Raw genomic sequence first — 24,606 nt, forward strand, 5'->3', positions numbered from 1 at the left:
TGAGAAAAACTTGTCAGGAGACAGGAGTGAGCTCTGGTTCGTTTTTAAATGACGGTTTCGAAAAAAAAAAATACTGGAATCATAGACAGTATGACTGGAATGGGTCAACAGCCGCGCACAGTATGTGCTGCCGTCATGTGTTTCCAGGGGATCATATAGGGGACGGACTTGTAAACATTTCAGGCGTGGGTCTGCCAACCAGTAATGCAGCCTTGTGCTGTGGCACTCGCGTATAGCTCTGGTATACATGTATTGGCATGGGTTTAGGGAATGTGACAGCCTACTGAAACAGCACATAGAAGCTCTGATTGCTGCTTTATTCCACCTGGTTTTCACTAACTAATGTTTACATGTTAGGTAGCTAGTTCGCTCGTCAGACCAGTCTTTAGTGGAGATATGAAATTACTCTTTCTAGCTTGCCTCAGCCCCAAAACAGGAAACCACACCACAGCTGAGAGAATAAGGTAATTTTCGTTGTTGCTAAGTTTTTTTTTTTTATTATTATTATTCTTTATTTTATAAAGGACAACACACATTAATTAACATTTCTGTAAATGTGCCAGTGTTAGCCAACCGGCTAATTTTCAACTGTAGTCCTTTGGCCAGATGCTTTTAGACCAGAGCAACAGGAAACAGCAAGACATTAGTACAGGTTAAACTATACAGACAAAAGTCAACAACATTAGTACAGGTTAAACTATACAGACAGAAGTCAACAACATTAGTACAGGTTAAACTATACAGACAGAAGTCAACAACATTAGTACAGGTTAAACTATAGACAGAAGTCAACAACATTAGTACAGGTTAAACTATACAGACAGAAGTCAACAAGACACCATACAGACAGCTAGAGCAACAGATAAGCTTTCTCAATAAGCCATGCAAAGCTACAGGAAGCAGCAAGACATTAGCACAGTTACACATCAACAGTAAATTATCGCAGGACTATTGCACAATGGCTTTAGTAAATCCGCTCACTTGATTCAACTGCCTACCTTATTGCACAGTGGCTTTAGTCTGCTAACGTGATTCAGGGAGATAAGGCTCAGGGTAGAAAGCAATGTAACGTTAGACAACAGCACGAAACTAACAATAAAGTTCATTTTCATGTTTGTAATTTTTCTTAACCATCCTCCCTTCCTACCAGCCATCCACAGGCATGTGCTCCTTTTATTTTAGGTCTCACATTGAATCAGCAGGACACACTTGTGAGCTCAGAGATGCAGCAGACTTCCAGTCTCCTGCTGACGTGGCAAACCTGATATCTCAAATTCCTCCATTTGAGGGTGCACTGGCCATTCATCTGTTCAGGGCAGGCAGACTTCTCTTAGGTAAACATCCTTGCTCTTATGTAATCTATTTACTCATCTCCATACCTCATTAAGTAATTTCTGTTAACATAATATTAGACCTACAAGTATACACTGCTTCCTCTCCCACAAATGTCAGCACCTTTCTTTTTTATGTCTAACCTTTACACCAGACATCCACGTACCCTTTGGCGTTATCTTTGGCGGAACAGATATAAATGAAGATGTGAAAGTTGAGCAGAAGCGTGTGGTTATGGAGCAGGTGCTACTGAAAGCCAGGTGATGTTGATGCATACTACTGTTTTAACCCATTTAATTCCAAAAAGCTCCAAATTAAGGACATTTAGTTAGACTCCTTAATTCAACATATCACACAGACAGTATACACCTTTTCTAAAATGTGTTTGAAAAGGTTTGTGGACATACAGTACAGGCCAAAAGTTTGGACACACCTTCTCATTCAATGTGTTTTCTTTATTTTCATGACTATTTACATTGTAGATTCTCACTGAAGGCATCAAAACTATGAATGAACACATATGGAATTATGTACTTAACAAAAAAGTGTAATAACTGAAAACATGTCTTATATTTTAGATTCTTCAAAGTAGCCACCATTTGCTTTTTTGATAGCGCTGCAAACCCTTGGTGTTCTCTCAATGAGCTTCATGAGGTAGTCACCTGAAATGGTTTTCACTTCACAGGTGTGCCTTGTCAGGGTTAATTAGTGGAATTTTTTCCCTTATTAATGGGGTTGGGACCATCAGTTGTGTTGTGCAGAAGTCAGGTTGATGCACAGCCGACAGCCCTATTGGACAATTATGGCAAGAACCAATCAGCTAGGTAAAGAGAAACGAGTGGCCATCATTACTTTAACAAATGAAGGTCAATCAGTCCGGAAAATTGCGAAAACTTTGAATGTGTCCCCAAGTGCAGTCGCAAAAACCATCAAGCGCTACAACGAAACTGGCTCACATGAGGACCACCCCAGGAAAGGAAGACCAAGAGTCACCTCTGCTACTGAGGATAAGTTCATCTGAGTCACCAGCCTCAGAAATCGCAAGTTAACAGCAGCTCAGATTTGAGACCAGATGAATACCACACAGAGTTCTAGCAGCAGACACATCTCTAGAACAACTGTTAAGAGGAGACTGCACGAATCAGGCCTTCATGGTCAAATAGCTGCTAGGAAGCCACTGCTAAGGAGAGGCAACAAGCAGAAGACATTTGTTTGGGCCAAGAAACACAAGGAATGGACATTAGACCAGTGGAAATCTGTGCTTTGGTCTGATGAGTCCAAATTTGAGATCTTTGGTTCCAACCGCCGTGTCTGTGCGACGCAGAAAAGGTGAACGGATGGATTCTACATGCCTGGTTCCCACCGTGAAGCATGGAGGAGGAGGTGTGATGGTGTGGGGGTGCTTTGCTGGTGACACTGTTGGGGATTTATTCAAAATTGAAGGCATACTGAACCAGCATGGCTACCACAGCATCCTGCAGCGACATGCCATCCCATCCGGTTTGCGTTTAGTTGGACCATCATTTATTTTTTAGCCAGGACAATGACCCCAAACACACCTCCAGGCTGTGTAAGGGCTATTTGACCAAGAAGGAGAGTGATGGAGTGCTCGCGCCAGATGACCTGGCCTCCACAGTCACCAGACCTGAACCCAATCGAGATGGTTTTGGGGGTGAAGCCGGACCGCAGAGTGAAGGCAAAAGGGCCAACAAGTGCTAAGCATCTCTGGGAACTCCTTCAAGACTGTTGGAAAACCATTTCAGGTGACTACCTCTTGAAGCTCATCAAGAGAATGCCAAGAGTGTGCAAAGCAGTAATCAGAGCAAAGGGTGGCTACTTTGAAGAAACTAGAATATAAGACATGTTTTCAGTTATTTCACACTTTTTTGTTAAGTACATAATTCGACATGTGTTCATTCATAGTTTTGATGCCTTCAGTGAGAATCTACAATGTAAATAGTCATGAAAATAAAGGAAACGCATTGAATGAGAAGGTGTGTCCAAACTTTTGGCCTGTACTGTATGTGTGGTGTTCTGTCTGTGGAGAACTGCGGACACAATTTGCATAATATGTATGATGAAGAATATGTTTTTTTGTCCCATCTGTTTAGTAATATATAACTATTGCTAGTAACTAGTAACCATTTTAGACTTACCTTATGATTCACACTCTTTAACATCTCATAGCTGGAAAAGCACAGGTGCAACTAACAACATTCCATGAGAGTTGTTATCATTTTAGTCTGTTTGAACAATTTATCAGTAGTGAGTGTGATACACACATCCCAAACAATGGCTTAAGGCAAACCAGAAATGTGATCACTTTTAACTTGACATGTTGCATAATGTATTTTGTCCTTTTCTACTTGTGTATAGTATACTTGTATCTATATATTGTTACTGATGTTCTGTTACCTTCCTAGGGACTACGGATGTAAATTAGCATTCTTGCTAACTCCGGCATGTTTACATCTTGTATTTTATACTGATGTTAATTTATAGAATATAGATTAGTAGTACCCAATATGCCAGTAATGTATCACAATGTGTTTTGTTTACTTCCTTTTGTTGAGGTTTGTAGGATTCCCTTAGGGTACAGATTTGACCATTGGCAAATTATCAAAGATGTTTTATCAATATTAATAAAGTTATGAATATGGTTATTAATAACTTTATCAAATCGACAAACAATCAAAACGGGGCACCACCCTGCTAGTCAGGGACCAATAATCAAACTGTGGAACAGTCTCATTTCTGTGGTAATCCTTTAAAAAGGAAATAAAGGAAGGGGTGAATCCAAGCACGGACCTGATTGACCAGCAATTATTACAACAAGTACACAAATAATCACAAGCAACTGCTAATTAAGTATAATAAGATTTATTAACTTCACAATTATCAGTAGCTAAACAATAATCCTTCAATAATAAACTCATATACCTTTTTATAATATCACAACCAAAAACAAAGCAAAAACAAAGCAGCATGTGTCATGGACACGTCTGTGTGTGTGTGAGTGTGTGTGAGAGAGAGTGAGTGACAAAGGAGGGGGTGGCCGGTGTAGTTCTAAACAACAAAACAACTCCAAAGATGGCTACTCCTGGGGGCTGCACAAAACTATTTGCGCCCCAAGAGGGTGGGGCGGTAGTGGTACTGAACGAGGCGGGTTTGGCAGGCGGAGCCGCTTTAGCCAGAAAAATCTGGTAGCTAGTCCCTGTTTTAGCTCTGTGTACAACGTAGGGAGATCCCAGCGTTGGAAGCGCTACAGCGTTAGCTTGGTAATTGTGGCGGCTAGCCTGTGTGCGGTAGTGTGTGTGTGTGTTAGTAAAGGACGAAAGAGAAGGAGAGTAAAGAAAAGAGGCACTTCTGATCTTAAGATATTGATAATGACCTAGTTCTCCTCAGCCACTGTCCTACAGACTGAGACTTTTGGTTTTGCTGAGGGAAACGTCACTATAACCACTCCAGTAGCTAGCAGCTGATTTTCGCGATTCTATCGCAGACAGTAACTAAATTCCATGAAAGGAATGAATTAGCGAGGTAGCGATTACAGTTATACGCAGCCACTTAACACAACATAAATCACGACGTATAATGATCAATTTATACATTCACAGAACAGATTAATAACCAGATATGGCCCATACATGATTACAATCAGATCACATTAATGGCAACAGCGGTAGCTAACCCTTTGCTCATTAGTAAAAAAACAACGCACCAGTTCTATTATTCTGCCCAGAACTGTGTAAAAGCCTCCCTTACTGTGCGTTGTCTGTCAGTTAAGTCTCTTGACCAGAGCTTAACAATCCGTTTCGATCCGGAGCAAAAGAGCCGAAAAGCAGTTCCAGGTCGACCAAACAAGAAAAAGAACAGTCCTTTTCTTAAATCCAGGCTGATTAAGCCCGCTGCAGATGAAGGAATACTTCGACAAAGTATTTCCTCGGATCCCCTTTGTATATCAGGCCAATATACTTTGTACCAGCTCGAAACTCGGCCAGCGAGGTGATGCTAGTTTGCTAGTTCGGACTAGTGTGCTTCCTTTCGCGGCGTGAGTCCACGGTGGAAAAAAAAAAAGCACAAACACGCCGAACGCTTTTATCGTTCCCCGCCTCCTAGTGCGGGGTGGTGCGATTCAAAGACCCGACGGCCAATGGGAAAGCTCCAACCTGGTCACAGGTGTGAAGCAGTTCTTTGTCTCACCACCAGTCTGCCTTGTCCCACACGTGTTAAATGCACTTTCTCCATCTTGCGAAGTGCTTCCAAGTAGCAGCCTATAGGAGTTTCGTGAAACTGGCTTTGGAATTCACATGTAGGCCAAGATCCTTTGTCCTGCAGTCAACTCAAGTTGAGCCAAAACGCTGTTTAACCAACTCTTGGTCCCCAACAGGTTTGATGTAAATGTCACCATCCTGAAGTGCGAACAGGAAGTAAATGCGACCATTTACACTTCTCAACTAAAATTGTTCATGTAAAATCAAAACCACCTCTAATTGTATTAATCCTCTAATTGTATTAATCATGTGATGTTTACTCTTGGACATAATTACAAATTGTGTACAGCTTTACAAGCACAAAACAGTTGTAACCAGTGGGAGCAAATAGGCCGATCTATTGCCATAAATCACTGCATATGTGGCCTATTTAAATGTAGGGATGACATTGATCCTGTTGCAGATATTACTATCGCAATGACATGGCAGCTCAAAATATTAGAGACAAATTTCACTATTACTTGAATTGTTACAAAGCATTTTAATCCTAGGCTATAGTCTGGGGTATCAGTTATTTGGGGTGGGGGTAAAAAAAGGACTGGATCCCCACAAGATCCTCCAGTGCCTGGAAGTAGTGGCATGAAAGAATGAGGGTGAACACATGCAGGCCAACTCCAGCTGTGCAGGCTGTGTGTTCTCTTCTCCCCTAGTTTAACATTAAAAGTAAATGTGCACACAGGCTTATCAATATCTTGTCCTGGGCACTAACGTCAGACCCAGATGTCTCTGTTATGATGAAAATAGAGTGTAGGGCATCCATCCAGTAAATCTAAGGGGATAATTGCCGTATGGGAGAACTGGGGAGATTCAGGTCTCATGGCTTCAAAAATGTGATTCCACAAACCTCCCGCTGCTTGTGCCTTCTCACACAAACCTTGATCATGAAATTCTGTCACCACTCTGTGCCCGCTGGCACATTTAATAATGCACGCTCTCACACGCGCAAATTAATATCTCCCCACTGTTCTTTGTTCTACATTCCCTTTGTTTTTCTCTTTTTATTCCTGCTGTATTTTTCCTTAAATCCTTTGCCTTCAAACCCCAAGCACTAGGCCTATTTCTCCTCTCACATATTCAGCCTTAGCCTGGAGACTTTACTGTTGTTACCACCGCTTCTATCTCTAGTGTTGTCAAAATTGTCATTGCTTGCAATAAGCTAAAACTGACTGTCAGCCATGAAAATTCGTTTTACTGAAATGGCTTTCACAGGGGTGATAATGAAGTGTTTTTGTTTTCATCAGGTTCGCGGTTGCATTTACTGACAAACTGAAAGAAGAGGCAGAGTTATTTTTGGTATGATTACACTCTTTTATTTTAATAGACCAACTGCAGTAGTTTGTATCTAATAAGCACTGATGCTTGATGCAAGTCTGTGTATCATGTGGCATATTGTTGTTAGCAGTTTTAAACAGTTGGGTTTTACTATTTTCTATTATATTACTTTTCATTAGTAAGGTTATGATTGCCTGCTATGCTTCACCCCCCACATAAATTTAACTCAGAGTGTCAAAGTGAGTTTTTTTGGATTTTGTTTTTTAACATGAAAAAAATATTGACCCCTGTATTACACATTAACAGACAGCAGTAGCCTGACAGCTTCAATAAATACAGCAGAAAGGCTTTAACTACACAAACACAATATCCTGCCCTGCCCCCTTAATAGTTTGGCATTAAAACAATATTATCGTGTTTTATTTTCAGATTAGATTCCAGGCGCAGCCTGCAGATTGAGGCGAGTGGCATGCTTTATCTCTGCCATTTAGTGCTGACAGCAGGCAGACAGGACAGGCACTGAGAGGCATCACCACGCTTTTTTATTGTGACAGAAAACACACATAGGGGATGAATCTTGTGTGATAACATCCAGTCAATTTCCTTTCCATCCCATCTGATTTATTTAGTAGCACCCCCATTATCTTAGCTATTGCTTTCCTGACTCTCTTTTCAAGTTTGGATTTTGATTTAAATCTGTTTGGAGCACAGCAAGCATTAATTGTCTGTTTCTGTTGTCTTAACATAAAGAGAAAGAAGCACAGTTAGTAATAATCAAATGTAATTTGTATAAACAAACCCGACCAATAATTACTGATTGATTTAAAACACTTACGTAATTATGTTTTGGTACATGTTTTAACCATCATGTTCCTATGTTTTGTTTTGTTTCCCTGAAGCTGTCCCAGAGCAGTAAAATCTATGTCCAGCCCCAAGGTAAGCTCTGCAGGATGAATCTCCTCGCCTGATGCTGTGCATCCCTGACTCGCCATTGATTGCATTAAACAGCTCTGACATTTTTTACCTCCATTATCGTGCTGTCGGCAGTGCAGAGTTGTATTTGCTCTTGCCATTGGCCACCGTGCCATTTAGGACAGCCCAAATCACTCTTCCATGTTGTTTCCCAGCAGTAGCCTTTTTAAGCAAATAGTGCCCCTTCATAGATTAGAGGAGAGCCCTGGGCCAGCTGCGTGGATGAGGCCTGACCAATGAGAGCTTATCTTTTTTAGTTGCATTCTCACTATCCAGTGTTTCCTCTATGTTGATTTGACCGTGGCGGCCCCCCACGGCAACATTTCTGCCCCCCACGGTATCAGAAATAGGGCTGCATTGTTAGAGTGTATGTCAGAGAACGTTTGTATTTTAGGTGCATTATTTACATGCTGAAGTAGTTACACTGCATTAAGATAATGTAATTAATAGTGGGCTTATTGTTATTTGCTACAGAATGCTTAGCCTATATGTCAAGATCAAAGTTGGCCTATATACTAACTAGAAAAATACAGTTCTGAAAATATGCCTCATTGTGTGTGTTAATAGAGGTGAATAAATATATTTGTTTGTGTTGCAGTGAAGTGAAAGTTCCATTTCATGAGGGGGGGTGTTCGGACCTGCCCCCACTGCTAAAATAAAAATCCTAAAGGAAACACTGCTATTGCAGTGCTTACGATAATGTTTTTGAAATACATGAAATCTATATACAGGTTGGAGTTGCATACAGGTTGGAGTAAAATAATTTCTTTTATACTATGTGTCCAATACAAATAAAGGTCATGAAGAATGTTTGATGTGATGTTTCCAATTCTTTAGTGTGTCACATAAAGTTGAAGATCAGAAAAACAATTCTGAACTCATTTATCTATTTAACTAAAAACACATTGCTATTTTTTTCTTTTTTTTGTGGGGGTTTCATTGATATGATTTGATTGTGCCTTTTTTTGTCTGTGTTATTTTAAAGGTATCCAAACGGATGTGAGTGAGAAATTCTGCTGGACTGAATTCTTGAGGAGCTCAGGTACTGTCACTGCTTCAGTTGGTTGTTATTCCAGCTACTGTCTAATTTAAGACTTGGTTTGTTGTAGAAAATATTACCCAATGAAAGCTGTTCTAAAGGGAGGTCCGTGGGTCGTCCAGAGTAAGCAAATAAAACGGTTTTGAAATAACTCAAGGTCTGTTTTCTGACACTTTGATAGCAGGGCATAATCATACATTTTGAAAGTAGTTGTCATACTTTGGATATACTGTATTTTAGCTTGATATTTTATGCTCTTTAACAACAACTTGGTATTGACAAGTGACATGTTTAGGCACTGAGTCGGTCTGGTCTAAGCAATATAATCCTATCTGACAGTCGTGTATCTCACCTAATCATTAAGTCTGTGTCTCAAACTATAGCCGCGGTAGTTGTGTTTTGTGGATGTGCACATCATTAGTGTGACATGTGCTGGATACAGTGGTAGATGCAATAAAATGGAGAGGTACCTGCACACTGAAATTTAAGCTCCCTTGTAAAATAGACACATACACGGGCGTGCCACATATTTGAAGCTGTTTGCAATATTGTACATACGTTCTAGACTGCATCCTTCTCACCTTTCCTCCACTATGAGTCATAGACTGCTTAGTGCACTGCGGTGGAGCCACCACTGGGATACACCCCCAACCTGAAATGTACCATCAGAGAGCATAAATTTACTCCCGTTAGATGCACCAATGTGGTGTTCAGGGAGGCAGGCCAGAGTTTGTAGCAGTCAGAATTCCCTTTTCCCTTCTCTCCTCCAGTCTTCCAACTTTTCAAAGCTCCGTAAATATCCAGCGTTTTCCACAAACAGCCCGGACTTTAAATCGGACACTGCAAGATGATGTCCATCCCAGGTACATTAGTGCTCATAGAGAGCACCGTTGAGTACAGAGAAGAGCAATTGATTAAAAGCTCTCCGGCCCAGAGCCATTTGTCACTGCACTTCACAACCGGTGCAAGTAATACTAATTGCACCACAGTCACTTCTCCATTTGTTGTACTTGAAATAGGAGTCACTGCCATTGTGCTCTTCCTCAGTGATGTGATGAAAGCACTGTAATCTGCTTTGAAAGCTCTAAACATTGTTCCAGTTTCTGTGTATGTGCTGTTGTTAATTTGAGTCATTTTTTCGTGGATGTGGGTCAGATGCGTTCAATACCAGCAAGGTGTGTGTTTTCCTCGCCACAGTGTTATCGCCACAGTTCTTGCACAGTGACAAGACAATGCACATTCTGAGGGGTATTGCACAAAACCAGGATAAGGGATTAAGCTGGGATATTCAGGTTATCCTGGATGAATTTAGCTTTGACTTGGTTGCACAAAAGCAGGTTGAATTAAACCCAGCCAAGTAACCATGGCGATTTATTCTTTGCAGCTAGCCTGGTCCAGAGCAGGCTAACAGGCAGGCTAAGATTAATCCTGGAGTCTGATGTGTTAAATCAGCTGCCGCTCTGATCCGAAATAAACGTGTTTAACAGTTATTCTGTTGTCTTCTGAATGTGTTCTGCTTTATTTGTATTAACATGCATTACTTGTCACTATTGCTGTCACGAGTTTGATTTAAATCCTACTACTGCAGTTGTTGAGATGGTAATGGTAAAAAGTGGGACGATACGGAGGAAATGGGCTTTTCCTCCGCTGCTGTCCCGGTGAAATGTGCCCCCGCTCCGTGTACGCGTTGGCGGGGGGGGCAGGGGGATCCTCCCACACCGTGCAGCGGACTCTAAAAGCGGACTTTTAGCATCAATAACGATGACAATGGCACCTGATCAAACGTCCTTTTTTACCAAATGGGAGTGAGAATGTGTTGGAATGCCACAAAGCTTCTTAATCATTTTATTTTGGTGCTGTCACTTGTCATCTTCGAGCTTGGGAGTGAGAAAAAAAAAACATGAATAATAACAGGCTACATTGTTTTACAGATGCTTACAGTGTGTATTGAAGTCACTTCTTTTTCTAGTTTTTGTCCAGTCATGCTTGTTCTGTATGAACATTAATTGTAGAAAGATATTTAGAATTAGACATAGCTTATGGAGATCTGTGCATATGGTTGTAAAACATATTCTGGCATTATGAATAAGCTTTGAAATTAAGCCTAGTCCTTATAAATTTCCCAGGAACAAGAATTATTATTTTTTTATTAGTGCTTTACAGGCTACTCAAAGACACTTTACACTAAAACCAGCACATTTAGCGCATAAAAACAGATACAGCATTAAAACCAACACATAAAACAAGCATATTAAAGCAATTAAAACGTGGAGTGACTAAGTAGATTTTTTTTAAATCCATACGTATTCAGTCGGTCCGCTATTGTCTGTCGGGCTTTTTTTCCCGTTTGATAACAGCCGTATTTCCCTTTTTGCATATTATATGTTTCACCTCCTCCTAAATTTCCATTAGAAGCTGCTGCTCAACGGGTGAAACGTGCTGCACTCGTCTTTTCCATTTCTGCATCAGTAAATCTGTGATCGATACCGTGGTCTATTTAAGAAATCCGTGAACGTGCACTTATCCCAGCTATCTACTCCTGGCTTGACATAGCTTCACCTACTGATCCTGGCTCGGCAAACGTGCAACCGATTGAGCTGCGATGATTGGATCACACTAAGTCAAGCTGCGCTTTTTCATTTATCCTGGATTTCTTCATTCTACTTTTGTGCAACAGGCCCCTGGATTTTGACTTGTGTTTGTATATAATGACGACGAGCCCCAAGGCAGAGAGCTACATTCAAATAAAATAACGGATCCCGCAGTGTATCCTTAATTTTTGTAAATGTGCTTTTGTCATAGCATTGTGATAAAGCTAAAAACCTTTTAAGCATTGTTGCTTAGTTCTCAGATGTTCCATGGCCTTGTTTTGAACCTTGACCTGCTTTCTCGACCTTTAATAATAAATGACATCATGTTTTGGTTCTCCTCAAACATCACAACGCAGTCTGACAGAAGTGACTCCTGCAGCAATCTGTATTCTGGTGTGGCTTAGTTGAATCATTATTAAAAGGAAAGATAGAGAATACTGTATATAGGCTAGCTTAATAAAGGTGTGGAGGTTTGAGTGTTTGGAATAAATCTATACTTTGTGGGCCAGTGTTGCAGTGGCACACTGTAAAAAGACCTCTGCCGGTGAATATAAAAGCTGACTGAAGATGCATGACTATACCGTTTGTGTGTCTGTGTTATCCTTTGGGTGTCATGTACCCTCCAAAGGCACAGACTTCAGCACTGGGATCCAGAAGCTGTCAGTCCATTAAATTAAAGCCACTTGGTGTATGTTGATTGTGGCCTCTTCTGTGAGCAGCGATGCGTTGAATCACTGAAGGATGAGAGGAAAACTAGCAGAGGGTCTGTTGGTACCTTGTCCAGCTACTTGATCCTCAAGGCATAGCCTGATTATTGAGTAAATAACACAGGAAGCTCTCGGTGATTGATTCAATTGAATTAACAAATCGAAGGATGAGGGAAGTTTAGATGTTGAGTGTTACGCCTATTATCATCTCATAGTGTGGGGATATGATCAGGGAACAGTGTTTGTGCCATAGGGGACGTGTCATGCTTAAAAATGGCCTCGTGTTCCTTGGATGAACAAACAAATGGTTGAATGTATGGACATTTAAAATACACGTCTTTTTCCGGCTAAAGATACTTTAAACTCGTATTTTCTAAAAACTTGGCTCATCCCAAAGTGTTCAGTCACAGCAGACTCAATTGCTCACGCTCAATAGTCAGCTGTTGTTGTGATCTGTATTGGTTATTTGTATTTATTTGTACAATAACTAATACAGTCAGTTTTTTTTGTATTAAATTGACCAACTGCAGTAGTTTGAAAATAAATGTAACACTTCCTACTAAAGGAAGTGTTACATTTATTTATGTAAAATCGTCTTGGCCGACCAAAATGCTGCTCTAACCTCTGATGCTTATATGTAAGTGCAGTCCCGGTGTGAAGAGAAGGAAAGTAGCAAAGTTTGTGACAAGCACCTGGAATCTGAGCACAAACTATTATATCTTTGTAACTTGTTAGCTGCTTTAAAAACCTCACATATACAGTCAGATGGTTTATTATCAAACCTCTTTAATAGCAAGATATATCTCGCCTGTGTAGCTTTGTAAGTATATGTAATTTTCTCAGTTAAGTTCTTTTTTTTTTTTTATGGCGTTGTCTCTGTATCACCCTGTTCCACTCAACAGATTAATAGGAGCTGTTCAGATAGATATGTGCTCCCATATCCCCCCCCCCCACACACACACACATACACACGTACACATACTGATTAAAGCAGTAGTGTTCAGAATGCCCTTCTGAAATCAAAGGCAAATGAACAAAAATGTGTTTTGCAATGAACTGCAAAGAGAAAGCAAAGAGTGCTGCTGGCACAACAAATGATTTGTACAATTTTGTTTTTCTTCCCTGAGGAAAGATGAATTGCATCTCTTTTATTATTTCTTTGAATTTCTTGCTCATTTTGACACGTCTGTGCTCTGTTATGATTCCAGCTATCCTTCCATCTCCCTGCTCCTTGTTCTGAGGTAGCGAGATGTTTGTTTCCCTCAGCTGACGTGCTTTCTCATCCTGTGAATCAACGCGAGGAAGTTCAATACACCCCGCAGATGAAAAGCTTTTTTGACAATCGGTTCCAAGGATCAGGTTCAATGCCCAGACTCCACGCTGTCATTTGAAGATGCTCTTTAATAGCATTAAAAGAGCTGCCTCAGCCTCCTGATCTGGACTTATCTGGCAGCAGGGGATTTCACGCCACTGTCACTGTGCTCTAAGCACGTGCTTTTGTTTGATTTTTTTTAAACAGTTCTCGGTTTTCTCATAGACACTTTCAGAAATAAATTTTACTATGGGCTTATTTTGTACTTCACTTAAATGTTGGGGCAACTCAACAACACCATGTCAACATTCATAATTTATCCTTTTGGGTCATTGTCGCGCGTAAAAAGGTTAGGGATTCAAAATGTATCTTCTGACCCTTTTCTAAACCTAAATAAAAGTAAATATAATAGGATAATAATATCCTTCTATATCTGCTTGTTTTGGTATAAATAAATGCTCTCCTACTTAGCCAGCAGAGCTCGACCTTAAAGTGTTGCCTTTACACCAACCTCACTTTAAAGGAATACGCCACCGTTTGTTTAAATAGTGTTATTCACCGTCTCCTCTATATTTATATAGGTGGGCAAACGCATTTTTGTCTCAGTGCATGCATTGTCTTAGTCCGGCGGTGCCGCTGCTAGCTTACCTTAGCGTAATGAATGGAATCCTTTGTTGCCGTTAGCATGTCGTGAGTAAAAGTGACCCAACAACAACAAAAACAAAACCTAATTACTTCTTGTGGCCTGCGTATTCACAACAAGTAAAAATAGCAATGCAGATTAAGACTAGATGATTTCCTAGGCAGATGTTGACTTGGGACTATATTGGGTGGAAGTAGACTACAGCCGAAGCACTGCTACTCGGGCACAGAGATATCGGCAGCCAGTGGGGCTCCACAGGCTTTCGACATACATTGCGTATATTTACACTTTGAATTTCGTCATGGCATTTATGTAACACATACTCTATGGTCTTACCAAGCTAACGCTTTTGACCGATTTCACTTTAATCCATTTTTGTGAATTGGAGAAGTCTCGTCAGGGCAGCAGCATTTCGGTAAAACAGTAACCCAGAAATCCAACTTACTGATATTGGTCATCCCCTGACTTTTCCTCTAGTGCACCAGCAAGTCAAAACTTTCACTCATCCAGTGTCCTAATTACAATTAAAGAGAATTTAGCCCACCCATGAGAGCGAGACATCATGGCTTTCAAACGAGCAAAGTGGCAGTTGGTCAAGGCCAAACCCCCACCCTCCACCTTGGCTGTAATTCTGCATCAAGGCTGAATTTTGGGAAAGAGACTTCAGATACAGTGTTAGGGGACCACTAAGGTCTATATAAAAGAGACTTCAGATACAGTGTTAGGGGACCACTAAGGCCTATATAAAAGAGACTTCAGATACAGTATTAGGGGACCACTAAGGCCTATATAAAAGAGACTTCAGATACAGTGTTAGGGGACCACTAAGGTCTATATAAAAGAGACTTCAGATACAGTATTAGGGGACCACTAAGGTCTATATAAAAGAGACTTCAGATACAGTATTAGGGGACCACTAAGGTCTATATAAAAGAGACTTCAGATACAGTATTAGGGGACCACTAAGGTCTATATAAAAGAGACTTCAGATACAGTATTAGGGGACCACTAAGGTCTATATAAAAGAGACTTCAGATACAGTATTAGGGGACCACTAAGGCCTATATAAAAGAGACTTCAGATACAGTGTTAGGGGACCACTAAGGTCTATATAAAAGAGACTTCAGATACAGTGTTAGGGGACCACTAAGGTCTATATAAAAGAGACTTCAGATACAGTGTTAGGGGACCACTAAGGTCTATATAAAAGCATCCAAAGAGCACCACGTCATGGGACCTTTAACTTTGAATGTAGTGCTTTCATCAGGTCAACATTTAATTTGGTCTATACTTTACTTAATGTTGGTTAATGACCAAATGCCTGCAAAGCTAATGATATTCCCATCAGCTGTAGGGTTGGGTGCAAATTTTGCAAATCATAGCATACTAACCCCAAACTAAGATGGTGAACATGGTAAACATTAAACATCAGCATGTTAGCGAAAAAGCTCAGCGTGAACATGAGTCTGATGAACGCGCTGCTCTCGTCAGTGTTAATAAAAGATCTTTGATTATATTTTTGCGGGTTGAGTGAGTGTGCGCTGCGGTCTCTGTGGTATATATTTTTTTCTGATCAGCATGTTATCATTGTCATTATTAGCATAATCTCTGTCCACTAGGCAGTTGTGAAGGTACATCCAGTCCACCTCCACTACAGAGTCTTTAGAATTATCTTTTGAAAGTTCAGCTTCTGCTAATTAGTGAGAAGTGAGAGACGTACAGACCTGTGTGTGTGTGTGTGTGTGTGTGTGTGTGTGTGTGTGTGTGTGTGTGTGTGTGTGTGTGTGTGTGTGTGTGTGTGTGTGTGTGTGTGTGTGTGTGTGTGTGTGTGTGTGTGTGTGTGTGTGTGTGTGTGTGCGTGTGTGTGTGTGTGCGTGTGTGCGTGTGTTTCCATCAGGAGGGTGCAGGGCTGTGTTGTATTGTGCGGGTCAGGACTTATCTGTTGCTTTTGGACGGTCAGGGCCAGAAGAGTAGTTGTTGACAGTGAGCACAGTTGTATGCCTGCCAGTTCCTGACCATTCTCTGGATTGATCCTGAAAGTTGGATGATCGAAAAAAAGAAAAGAAAAGAGACGATTTAGCGGCACTGCCTCTCAATTAGAGCGAGGTTCTTTCTGAAAAAAACGTTTGATGTTGTTAGCATGATGTTGGGTTAGCTAATTTAAACGAGGGCTGTTCAGTGAGCAAACTGTCATCCGAACACTGTGGCTGTGTAGTTAGGATGCCGTATTACACACTGATTAGGCTGCAACCTTCCAACGTTTTCAGCAGTCTATTTCCCCGCTGAGCGTTACAACTCTGATCAGAGAATTGTGCGAGCACATTAGTCACTGCTGTCTTATTTTCCTCGTGACCTTGGGTGATGTATTGCTTTCATTATGTGCCGATGTACTCGGGATGATCATTATGCAGGGTTTTGATATTGTGATGCCATCTTTCTGTGTGTCTGGCTTCTCCCCAGGTGTAAGCAGGGAGCACGTGGATGAGCTGCGTGTCTTCCTGTTGGTCTGTGGCCTCAGAAGAGTCAAGGATCCCCTCTATCTGGTCGAGGTTTTTTCAGGTATACCGTGCAATTCGTTCTGTTTACCATCTATTTAATATAATGTGTGTACGGGTAATTAAAAACCTTTAGCAATCACATGGGACAGTACTATAGAAAGTAGCTCAACTAAAAGTGAGAGATAGATAGATAGAGAGATAGATAGATAGATAGATAGATAGATAGATAGATAGATAGATAGATAGATTGATTTTTATTGATTGATAATAATTGAATACTACACGAGCAATATTTAAAATATATAAAATTTTGAAAATAAAATGTACAGCTGTTTCAACAGATATAGATAAACTTAATGTGCAAGTTGGGGAGCAAAAATGTACAACTGGGATGGTTTTTCTTGGTGGCATGTTTTTGACCTTAATATCAATTGAATCCCTGAAGTTACAAACCTTTCTGACTGCATTTCTGTACTAGCCTGTGGTAGAGGCAATGGCAACGTCGTCATCAATTAGGAATGAAGTTTCCGCTAATTAAGAAATTCATGTGAAAGCGCAATGAGAGACTATATCTTTCTGCCTTGCCTTTATGCGGTTTCTTTTTATGACTATCGTATATATCTTAAATGGGTCTCATATATTCAGAATTCCCACTGATTAGCAACATCAGTGTTGTTCTTTTTGAAATCCTCTTTTATTGTATGTGACTTTGATAGCACACAGTTATGGTAATAAGACAGCACTAGAGGGGTCAAATTGTATATTGATGTTTCAGCCAGATGGGAGAACTAGATGTGAGGATTTTCACATGGCATTTCTTGGCATTAAATTGTGCTATCCACACATGCTAAAAACATACATTATGGTCACTAGCAAGTATAGCTGTAAGAATTGCAGAACACATCTTTACTGTTAATGTTTGCATGAACACTGTTTATGTTTGCGTCTTTCAGAGTGGCATTGTGAGAATCCGCTGAACGTGTTGGTCATTATCGGCCCGAAGGTAGGTGCTCATTATAAAATGCCATTTGTCTCCCTCTGTACCGAGACTCTCTGTGCTGTTGACATTACGCAGAAACCTTGCCTGGGAAGTCAAGCGGGTCCCTAATTGGATGTAGCAGAGATACTGGCTTTAGCTGTTTAGCTGGAATTAACGGGCAGCGCTGGGAGGAAATGACAATGACAGGGTCAGCAGCAGCAGACATGCTGTAGTGGTCCTGTTTCCTTTTGTGTCTCACTGGCTGACTGCTTGATATACATTACTGATCCAATGCCTACTCCAGATGAGTACTTGCCTTTATAGAGACCTGTAAAGAGCTGCCTCACTTTAATACTCAAGGAGGGGCATGTATCAGGACTTGTCCTGGTATAAATTACAGCCAAAGCAATTTTTTGCATGTTTCATGTTTCTGTCCTGTGTATGATTCCTTAAGACATTAAAGTGATGGTTCGGAGTAATTCACCCTAGGGTCCTTTGTACCATGACTTCGAGCCAAACACTCCTCCAGAAGCTTTTTTCACCTGGGTCGACAACAGCAGCAGAGAGCTGAAGAGGGCAGGCAAGTGTTATTTACATAAACTTCTGGCGTACTTACAGACTTTCCAATCCATCGTTTTATGAGTGCATAACCTATTTGTACTAGTGTAGATGTTTGGTATCATTTTGGGCATTATTAGTGGGGTAATGTTAAGAGACACTTCGGATCCATTAGCCCCTGTGCTAAGCTATTCAGCTGATAACGCTACTCTACGCTAACTCTCCCAATGTTTGACCCAGGTGAAAAAAGCTTCTGGGGGGTGTTTGGCTCGAGGTCATGGTGCAAAGGACCCTAGGGTGAAATTACTCCGAACCATCACTTTAAGTGCACACATACAGAAGAGGTGTTGCTTCATGTCGTGGGGGTGGCTGTGGCTCAGGTGGTGGAGTGGTCGCCTACCAATTGAAAGGTGGTTGGTGGTTCGATTCCTGGCCCTGCAGTCTCCTGTCTAAGTGTCCTTGGACAAGACACTGAACCCCGAATTTCTGCCGATGCTGTGCCATCGGTGTGTGAATGCGTGTGAATGGCACCTTGTACGGCAGCCTCGGCCACCAGTGTAAGAATGTGTGTGTGAATGGTGAATGGTTCCTGTACTCTGTATAAGCGCTTTGAGTAGTCATTAGGACTAGAAAAGCGCTATATAAATACGGTCCATTTACATGTCAAGGCACGTCAAATAATTGGGGGGGAAGAAAAGCAATTGAAATCTTACAGCCTGCCATGATTTACAATATTCATAAATCAACCAGTCAGCCAGATAGTGAAATCAGAGCAGGGAGATTTTATACATTTACCGTAAACGTTTTTGTTCTGATTGCACCTTTATGTTAGAGTCGAATAATATCCTGGCCAACAGCAGCAGCATCAGTGCTTTACAACTGTTCTCCCCTCCTTTTCATTTCCAATCTCTCAATCATTGATTTCTCTATATGTTTGTCTTCACCTTTTCTCCCCCCAACTTGCTTTGATATGACACCAATGTACAGTATTTTAGTGTCTGTTCTTTCTTTCAAGCAGTGGTGTCAGGCAAAAGGTATGTTCTGCTTTAGATTTGCTCAAAAACAACTCAATTAGACATGGCCCAGGGCTTATACACTGTCTGCCTGCCGCTTCTTGCTCCGCTACGCTTTGTTGTTGTTTGATGAAATGGTTCAGTGGAAGCGCACACGTGTGATTCATCTCGACACCCCCGACACACAGTTAGTGCGTTTGTTTGTTTGTTTGTCTGAGAAATCAAAAGCCATATATTATTGTTATCATAAACATGTATATGTATGACTGCCAGATTCCCTCCTTGCTAATTATAGGATTCCGCTTTTTGGTAGGACATAAACGGTATTGAACAGATTTAATGAAGTGACCGTAAATTCTAAAAATACAGATTGATGTTAGAATGAGACGTGCTTTGCTGAGGCTGTCATGACATACTATAAACCCACAGCTACAGTTCATTCAAGTAATAAGCATTCTGGCTGCACAGCATCTGTCATTAAGAGGAATATTCAGGTCCGGCTGTTAGCGATGACACATCCCGCTCCTCTGTAACTGGGCTTTATCAAGCACCACAACGAAATGTAAAGATTATTCTAAAAATGTGAGGTTAAATATTGGGGCGTCATCACAGAACGGAATGTATGACTGATTCACTTGGGAGAATGTAAACACTGACACGGCGTCTGTCTCTCCCTTGTCACTGGCCACTTCCTTTTAATTCCGCATAGAGCAGTACAGAATCAGTGCAGTGCTTAAATCATTTGTGTTTGTTAATGCAGCCTTTATGATCGTGATTTGTGATCTATCCCCTGCTGGTTTCACAATGACTGCTAAATCCCAGATTACACCAGGATACAAAAAGGTTCTCAGTTCAGATTCTTTGATTTTTAATGCACACATGCTTTAAAGCAGATTCCATTTAGAAATTCCATGAGCTATAAAATGAAAGCGAGGAAAAAAAAAGTACCAGCTTGCTTGGCAGCATCTTTGACCTAAATTGCTATGCTTTTACTTTTCTGTGGGCATGCTAATGCACGCAAATCCCACATTGCAATTAATCAGATTGGCCACCCACCCCACCCTGACCCCAATCTCTGAAAATACAGGCTTTTCAGAGAATGATTTGCTCATGATAGAAATGATTAATTGTGTCATTGTTTATTACAGTACTTCCTTCAGATTAACTCATTGCTGGATGAAGACGAGCAGGTTTCAATTTTCTGCGTAATGGTTTCTGTCTGTCTTAGATCGATCCTGTATTTACTGTTGAAGTGGAAGCTGTTGTTAAAAGGTAAGCCTTCTTCTCTTGTTTTCTTTTCTTTACCAGTTACTTCTCATAAAAGGCAACTTGAGATCTGACAGTCTAATCGGCAACACTTTTCTGCTGTGTGAAATTTGAAGACTACTTATCCGTCTATTTATCCCATGTGGCACAAGAAAATATCCAAGCAAATTTAGCTTACTTTTATCTTGACATAATGTGAACAGAATATAAAAATCTGAAGGGAGAGCCAGGATCCTCTCTTTATCTGTCCTCCCACTCTCAAGTCTTGGCTGATCTTTCAGTTTTTCGCCGAGGGCCTTTACCACAGCAAGCTCTTTGTGGCAGGAAACTGCCCTTCTCCGGTTGGGACTTTACCTTGACTGTCCGTGCATGTCACACACAGTGCAGCTGTGTTTCCTACCCTGAGCTTGTCACTGCTCTTTAGCATCATTCACGCCTCCGTTAGCCCTGAGTCATGCAGAACTGAGCTTTGCCACTGCTTCTGCAGAACAGCAGGGGTCTTCTTGGCCCAGGAGAGGAGCCAACAGGAGCTCCATGCTGCTATGAAAAGGTGCTTCTCCGTGGTGAACAGCTCCGTCTCAGAGGGCATGTCCGCCGCCATTTTGGAGGTAAACATCTCAAGGGCTAACTGGACAATAGCATGTTCTGGCTTCAACAATTCAGCTGCTAAACACAAAAGTATATTTTTATAGCTCACGCATTATGGTGCTGAATAATATTTTGGCAATGACTTTTCTTTTTTTACTTACTAGAATTTGCCATCGAAAGCCCTTGAAACATTGAAACTGAATATTTACAGGAGTCCTTATCTCGCTGCTTCTTGCTCAGCTACAATGTTATCTGACCACTTCAGGGACAATTACCCAAATTAATTGCTTGACTCCAATCTTCCCATTCCTGAGTGAGCAAGACCTGCAAATCCACTTAATCTTTTTTAAACCCAGTCGATTAAGACAATCCACAGTGGGCTTAAAGTCTGATTAGTATGTTAGCATGTTTCACTCAACAATCTGCTGAAGGTATTAGCTGATACAGATTGTTAATTCTGTTAGTGAACTAAGGCACTGAAGAGCAGAATGGCTGAGCTGTACAACGTCTAAGGTGCTTCGGCGCTTTTTTTATCACGATAATGATAGAATGAATGAGTCTGTGAATGAGTAACTTTTGTCTGTGACATTGAGAATGTCAGCGACTTTTAAAGCGTTTCATCTCTCTGCCCCAACAGGCCATGGATCTCGGGGTACCCGTGTTGGCCAGGGACATTCCAGGAAACGCGGCCCTAGTGCAGCATGAGTTCACTGGCCTGCTGTACTCGTCTCCTCAGGTATAAAGTGGCATACACTGACCAGGTCGCTACATTCGTTGTGCCCCATTAAGCTTTAACGCTGACCGTGTTGATGGACTACACAGAGGATATACTGCATAGACACTGTAGCCAACAGCTACTCCTGTCACCTCAGCCAGGTTTGGCAACCTCAGTGTATACTAGAAAGCCCAGATTACATGGCTAATACAAGGAGCCATGAAAATCTTGAGATTCAGGCAGCATCCCACACTCCAGGCCGTCTTTGATCATATTATCGGGCCCAGAAGATAATTTCAGACCCCACCTATGTCCTCCACCCTGAGTAGCAGCTTCTTCCCTCAGGCAGACGCTTCAGAGTCCCAGTGCAGACTTTTTGCTCCCCTTGTCCATCAAAGCTAAATGACTAGCCAGCCAGAGCCTAACCCCTGTAACGCTGCTTTTTATTTTAACGTAATTTTAATGTACATTCTATGTTGATGTGGCTGCTTTACTCTTACCGCACATATTGTGCCGTACAACGGGCAGTGTGCATTTTATGGGTTGGTGGCAGTCTGTGTGTATGCTGTATGTATGCACTATGTTTTGTTAATTTGTATTTTCCTAACAGCGGATGCTGTATGTGTCCAAGACAAGTTCCCTTTAGGACAGTAAACGCTTATCTTATCTTATTCTCAACTGACCCAAAACAGTTCCTTACTGCTCATACTGTATAGATAGATATATCTAAAAAATGTCTTAGAATTTTAAGAAGGAAAACTTTAGATCATGCTGTCAAACTTTGTACTTTAAATTCTCATCATTAGTCCAATCTAAGGAGATAAAATATAACAAACAGAGCTGATGTTTTCCCAGTGCTAAGATTAGTATCAAAAAGTGCAGCCTTAAGGGACAGAGCAAAGATACCACATTACCATTTAGTGATGCAACACATATCAGGAGAAGTGCAAAGTGGGGAACTCTCATGAGAGCTTTTCACTCTGATATATAATGAGGTTTGATGCAAAAGGAGAATATCATAGGTTAAGGCAAGTCGACAGAGGGCTTGAGCGCGGTGCTGTCAAGACACCATGCTCTTGCGTGATGTTGTTCTAACGGCGGAGATAAGTCCTCTCCAGGGGGGGTCACGTGTGCTCTGCTCAGCTGCCAGGAGGAAGCTCTCACAGATGGTGGCAGCGACTTGGGCTGGATAAACCACGACCTCAGCCAGGACCGATGGGCAGCGAGTGCTCGTCTTTGAGCCAAAAACTTTCCCTGCAGTGGATCACACTCAAGACTTTTTCTACATGCTTTAAAACCCCCTCATATTTTTGATTGACAGTGTTTCTGGTTCTTTAAGCCTTCAAAGTAATTACATGAGGAGTGTAGGTATCAAGAAATGTGTCAAAAACAAACAAACGAAAAAGCACTTGAATGCTTTAAAGAGAAAAATGGCGCTTCCTGCCTGGCTCTATAATTTAAGAGTGTAGTGATTATAAGCGTGCTGCTCATAAATTGAGCTTTAATCCTGTTGCTGAGGATTTATAGCTCTCATATGGCCATACTGAAGAGCCGTTTTCTACCAAGATTCTCTCCAGACATAATCACATCACTTGAATGAAGTGAATTGGCCTGCTGACTGGCAGTGGCTAAAACTTTGTGCCCATTGGCTTTCGGCTTCAGCAAACGTTGGCTGCCATGTTGCAGGAAACCTTTTAAGACACTTTCACTTCATTTATTTGGAGGCTTCTTTCAGTCTGCTGGGCGAACAGATGAGCAGCTAGGATTCAGAACGCTGTGTGGAAGCATCATATCTCATTCAGTGCTCAGCGATGACACCATTACTCATTTCTTAATTGTCTCATTTTATCCTCATCTTCCCCTCCCCATGTCCCCATGACAGCTGGTGTGGTAGTATTGTTTAACTGTAGCAGTCACTTAGTTTGCTTTTCCCTTTTTGTTATAAAATTAGAGGTGGCTATTAGGATAGAACGAACAGGTCTTTTGGACAGCCGTGTTTTGATCTGGAGCCACAAATATCTCTATCCTTTGGCAATGTACAGACATTTTTGAAGTATTTACTGATCACTGCACAGGCTCTTATCTGAGGTCTGTTTTTGCGCCTTGGATTATCTTTTATGCTTTAAAAACATATCTTCAGGCAACTTCAATGGCAAGCTTTAAGTGGCATTTGGCAGTGAGTGAGACCTGTTTTGCTTTTATCCCTGCCAGGAATTTGTGCATCAATCTCAGAGGCTGTTGTCAGATCAGGAGCTGAGAGAGAGAGTGGTGAGGAATGGAAAACTTTACGTGGAAGAACATCACGGCCTGAAACAGGAGAGAGAAACCTACCAGCGGCTGGTGGACACTCTGCTCTGAGCGTAAGGTCACGGCGTTCAACCGCACTCTGTATACTTATTCAGGAACTGCCGGGCCAGACAGCAGGGCATTACACCGGTGCATTTACCTTGCATAGGTAGAACTATCACCGATGTCTTTATTCCCAGTCTTTTAAGAAATGAGGCTACACACATACTGTACAAACTAGTCCATGTTTATCTGCACTGCCAGATTGAAATAATGCTGCAGAGCACTTTGAACCAAAGACCTAGAGTAGAAACGGTTGTTTGTCTGGTTAATGTATTTTATGTATTTGAAATTGATGATTTACTGTTATTTATGATTTGGTATGAATATAGAAACTGCATGAGTTCTCTTTTCTCTATTCATTCATTCTATTAAATAAAAGAGGCAAACAACTACACTGGTTGATTTGGAGTGGTTGGTGATCTGAAAATGTATTTTCATTCCCTCTATTGAGACAAAAATAGCTGTTTTATAATACTTGACAAAATTCTGAAAGTGCCA

At 41.2% G+C, this 24,606-nt stretch overlaps 1 protein-coding gene across 2 annotated transcripts; it reads left to right on the forward strand.

Moving 5' to 3' along the window:
- Positions 1-90: 90 nt before the first annotated feature.
- On the forward strand, positions 91-24,502 carry glt1d1 (glycosyltransferase 1 domain containing 1). 2 transcript variants are annotated; one of them, XM_039804544.1, is made up of 12 exons: positions 91-464; positions 1,183-1,334; positions 1,487-1,592; positions 6,848-6,899; positions 7,778-7,814; positions 8,836-8,892; positions 16,603-16,701; positions 17,594-17,643; positions 20,419-20,462; positions 20,944-21,064; positions 21,682-21,780; positions 23,971-24,502. In XM_039804544.1, exons 1-12 carry the CDS (start codon positions 397-399, stop codon positions 24,115-24,117), a joined length of 1,032 nt encoding a protein of 343 aa, XP_039660478.1. In that variant the 5' UTR covers positions 91-396; the 3' UTR covers positions 24,118-24,502. The 2 variants fall into 2 exon arrangements, with proteins under 2 accessions (XP_039660478.1, XP_039660479.1); XM_039804545.1 differs by having other exon boundaries at positions 20,949-21,064; positions 23,971-24,103.
- The last annotated feature ends 104 nt before the right edge of the window (positions 24,503-24,606 follow it).

Source organism: Perca fluviatilis, chromosome 6 (genome assembly GCF_010015445.1).
Source record: "Perca fluviatilis chromosome 6, GENO_Pfluv_1.0, whole genome shotgun sequence".
In the NCBI taxonomy this organism is placed as follows: domain Eukaryota; kingdom Metazoa; phylum Chordata; class Actinopteri; order Perciformes; family Percidae; genus Perca; species Perca fluviatilis.